The sequence below is a fragment of the Bombina bombina genome, chromosome 6 (assembly GCF_027579735.1).
Source record: "Bombina bombina isolate aBomBom1 chromosome 6, aBomBom1.pri, whole genome shotgun sequence".
Lineage (NCBI taxonomy): Eukaryota > Metazoa > Chordata > Amphibia > Anura > Bombinatoridae > Bombina > Bombina bombina.
Window position 1 is genome coordinate 317,693,052 of NC_069504.1, and position 4,419 is coordinate 317,697,470.

At 44.1% G+C, this 4,419-nt stretch overlaps 1 protein-coding gene across 1 annotated transcript; it reads left to right on the forward strand.

Moving 5' to 3' along the window:
• The first annotated feature begins 585 nt into the window (after positions 1 to 585).
• LOC128662903 (uncharacterized protein in mobD 3'region-like) lies at positions 586 to 4,154 on the forward strand. Its single transcript, XM_053716938.1, has 2 exons — positions 586 to 2,273; positions 3,007 to 4,154. The coding sequence occupies exon 1, from the start codon at positions 1,334 to 1,336 to the stop codon at positions 2,258 to 2,260; it is 927 nt and encodes a 308-aa protein (XP_053572913.1). The 5' UTR covers positions 586 to 1,333; the 3' UTR covers positions 2,261 to 2,273; positions 3,007 to 4,154.
• Positions 4,155 to 4,419: the final 265 nt, after the last annotated feature.

Consider the following 4,419-nt stretch of genomic DNA (forward strand, 5'->3'; position numbering starts at 1 on the left):
AAGAAACCAACTTCCATGAATAAGAAACAGAATTTCACGAATAAGAAACAGATTGAATAAGAAACCAACTTCCTTGTCGTGAAAAAAAAGTAACTTTTAAAGCTGCAATTCATTTGTCAGCCCCCCAGTCACATGAACGGGATATTCATTGAAACTACAATAGCTTTTAACATAAGCAATCTGGGAACACTTGTACAGCAAACTGCAACTAATCAAGATTCAAATGCACTGATACCGCGATACGCATGATTTTTAATCCCAGGACCTTTTTTTAAATTCAAGAGTCAACACAGCGCTGCTAACATTGTTTTAACATTTATACTCACAGGACGCAATATAACGTATAAGGCTTTAGTCATATTTAAAATGCATTTCTCACTATGCCGATAAAAAAAAATGCAGTCACAGTTACATTTAACCTATTCTATGTCGTTGCTCCCCTCTAGGAATTTCCTTTACGATCCCAGGTTACAGACATAACAGCTGTCAGTTGAGCAGTTACGACAATGACAGGCTGTGTGCGCAACCGCACTACGTCTCGCCACTTGTGTTTACGGAAGCGGCCGTGACGTGTCAGTGCTGGGGATTGTGGGAGCTTGGTTGATGGTGGAGTAGAGGGTCTGACAGCTCTCAAACACAGTGGGGATGTTACTGCACTGAACCGTAGTAAGTCAGAAAAGGTGCCACGTTACCAAGCACATAGTGCCGGATCCAGTCTTTTCTCCTGGTTTGAGGAAGACTGTAACCTAGAGACATGTCCTCGAGCACCAGCACCCCCGAGGCCGTCAAGAAGCTGCTGGAGAATATGCAGAGTGATCTGCGGGGCCTGTCCATGGAGTGTAAGAAGAAGTTCCCACCCGTGAAAGAGGTAGAACCGTCTGACAGTACATGACACATCTTCTGATCCACAGTTATATATAATACACGTGCGAGCGCACACGCACTGTTTATATTCACTGAACCAATCATTCAAATATATCTAGTAGTGATTTCTCACACATCCTGATGCCCAGTCACTCAACCTCATACATTCTGATGCCCGGTCACTCAACCTCACACATCCTGATGCCCAGTCACTCAACCTCACACATCCTGATGCCCAATCACTCAACCTCACACATCCTGATGCCCAATCACTCAACCTCACACATCCTGATGCCCAGTCACTCAACCTCACACATCCTGATGCCCAGTCACTCAACCTCACACATCCTGATGCCCAGTCACTCAACCTCACACATCCTGATGCCCAGTCACTCAACCTCACACATCCTGATGCCCAACTACTCAACCTCTCATATCCTGATGCCCAACTACTCATCCTCATATCCTGATGCCCAACTACTCATCCTCATATCATGATGTCCAACTACTCAACCTCTTATATCCTGATGCCCAGTCACTCAACCTATCACATGCTGATGCCCAGCCACTCAACCTCTCACATGCTGAAGTCCAGCCACTTAACCTCTCACATGCTGATGCGCAGCCACTCAACCCCTCACATGCTGATGCGCAGCTACTCAACCCCTCACATGCTGATGCCCAGCCACTCAACCTCTCACATGCTGATACCCAGCCACTCAACCTCTCAAATGCTGATGCCCAGCCACTCAGCCTCTCACATGCTGATGCCCAGCCACTCAGCCTCTCACATGCTGATGCCCAGCCACTCAGCCTCTCACATGCTGATGCCCAGCCACTCAGCCTCTCACATGCTGATGCCCAGCCACTCAGCCTCTCACATGCTGATGCCCAGCCACTCAGCCTCTCACATGCTGATGCCCAGCCACTCAGCCTCTCACATGCTGATGCCCAGCCACTCAGCCTCTCACATGCTGATGCCCAGCCACTCAGCCTCTCACATGCTGATGCCCAGCCACTCAACCTCTCACATGCTGATGCCCAGCCACTCAACCTCTCACATGCTGATGCCCAGCCACTCAACCTCTCACATGCTGATGCCCAGCCACTCAACCTCTTATATCTACAAACCCAGATACCCTGCAACACATTTTTACAAACCCAGATGCCAAGCAACACCTACTCCCACAATGCCCAGCCATTCATTCTCTCACACCCAGATGCCCAGGCATTTATTCTCCCTCACCCAGATGCCCAGGCATTCATTCTCCCACACCTAGATGGCCAACTACACATCATTACAAAACCAGATTCCCAATCACTCATCCTCCCATACGAAGATGGCCAGCCACTGAGTATTACATTGTGCATCCTGATGCCCAGCCAAGCAGCATAATATACCCCGATACCTAGCCATGAAACATCTCAACCTCTCACATGCTGATGCCCAGCCACTCAACCTCTCACATGCTGATGCCCAGCCACTCAACCTCTCACATGCTGATGCCCAGCCACTCAACCTTACACAACTTAACACCCAGATGCCGGCAACACATTTTGTACAAACCCAGATGCCATGCAACACATTTTTACAAACCTAGATGCCCAGCAACACATACTCGCACAATGCCCAGGCATTTATTCTCACTCGCACAATGCCTAGGCATTTATTCTCCCTCACCCAGATGCCCAGGCATTTATTCTCCCTCACCCAGATGCCCAGGCATTTATTCTCCCTCACCCAGATGCCCAGGCATTTATTCTCCCTCACCCAGATACCCAGGCATTTATTCTCCCTCACCCAGATACCCAGGCATTTATTCTCCCTCACCCAGATGCCCAGGCATTTATTCTCAATCACCCAGATGCCCAGGCATTTATTCTCAATCACCCAGATGCCCAGGCATTTATTCTCCCTCACCCAGATGCCCAGGCATTTATTCTCCCTCACCCAGATGCCCAGACATTCATTCTCCCACACCAGATGCTCAGGCATTCATTCTCCCACACCTAGATGGCCAACTACACATTATTACAAAACCAGATTCCCAATCATTCATCCTCCCATACGAAGATGGCCAGCCACTGAGTATTACATTGTGCATCCTGATGCCCAGCCAAGCAGCATTATATACCCGATACCTAGCCATGAAACATCATGCACCCTTATGTCTAGCCACTTATCCTTAAACACCTTAATGCTAAGCCAGACATTATCTCACACCCTGATTCATAGCCACTCTTTTTCATTTTTCAAAGATAACTTGATATACAGTCACTGATACCTGAATCCTTGTCCACCATGAGACCCAATCACTTGTCCAAACATTCCAATACTGTTACTTGGCCACGCATATATTCTGATACCAAGTCACTTGTCCACTAACATAATTCGACACCCAGTCTCTTATCTGCACAATCATTCAAAGGCCCAGTCAGTCATCTTCAAATTAAGTCATTTATTCACAGACTACCTGATAGCCAGCTACTTATTATCACACACTCCGATAGCCAGTCACTAATCTTCCCATTCTGCAGTAACTTGTCACTCTTCTTCACATACCTAGTTACTTGTTCAGACTTCCTGATATCAATTAATTTTTCTAGGCAACCCTTGATACCCAGTCACCTGGCCATAGCACCCTAATACCCAGTCACCAATCCACCATCTGATAAGCATACATTCTCAGGAAAAATTCACTTCCTAGTATCCCTTGTATTCTAAGCAAAATTCCTATTCAAATATCTCAATTCTATATAAATTACCCTGACGCCATACACTTTCTTATTTCTTTATCAGACACCCTGCCACCTCATGGTGTATGCTTGACATCCATTGCATTTAGAATTATTTTATTTTGAGGACTGAGAAAAAAGTACAAAGTAAAATAGATGTATTAATGTTTTGTAAACATTTAAGATATAAAATAATACAAACTCTGTTCTATCAAGATTATTATAACATATAATATTGATGTACTCATAGAAATGTGCTCACAATAATAACATTTAGACACACAAAGCAAAATGGGGAAAGCATGTCTTGTACTTTAAGGGTTAATTGCATGATAGAACAGGTTTGTCAACATAAGGCATGGGGCTAATATTTCATTTTTGTTTTATTTTTTGATTCGTTGTATGTTTCTGTTTCTTTTAAGGTTTGTGACACCTTATCTTGATTACTAAAAGGTCATTATTGAGATATTACACTGCAGCCATACAGTATTCATGATACATTTACGCTCTTCAACAAAGAATATAAAGATAAATGAAGTATGTTTGATAACACAAACACATTTTCAAACAATTTTTTCTGTCTAAATGATAAAAGTTTAATTTTGAGTTTCATGTCCCTTTTAAAGGGACATAAAACCCCCACATTTTCTTTCATAATTCATAAAGAGCATGCTATTTTAAACAACTCTCCAATTGCTTATATTATTTCATTTGCTTCATTTTCTTGGTATCCTGTGTTGAAGGAACAGCAATGCACTACTGGGAGTTAGCTGAATCAATGACAAGAGGCACAAATGCATGCACACCAATTATCAGTTA

What these genes read in the sequence shown, in the direction of transcription:
- LOC128662903 (XM_053716938.1), top strand. Translation starts at nt 1,334, where the DNA reads ATGCCCAACTACTCATCCTCATATCATGATGTCCAACTACTCAACCTC.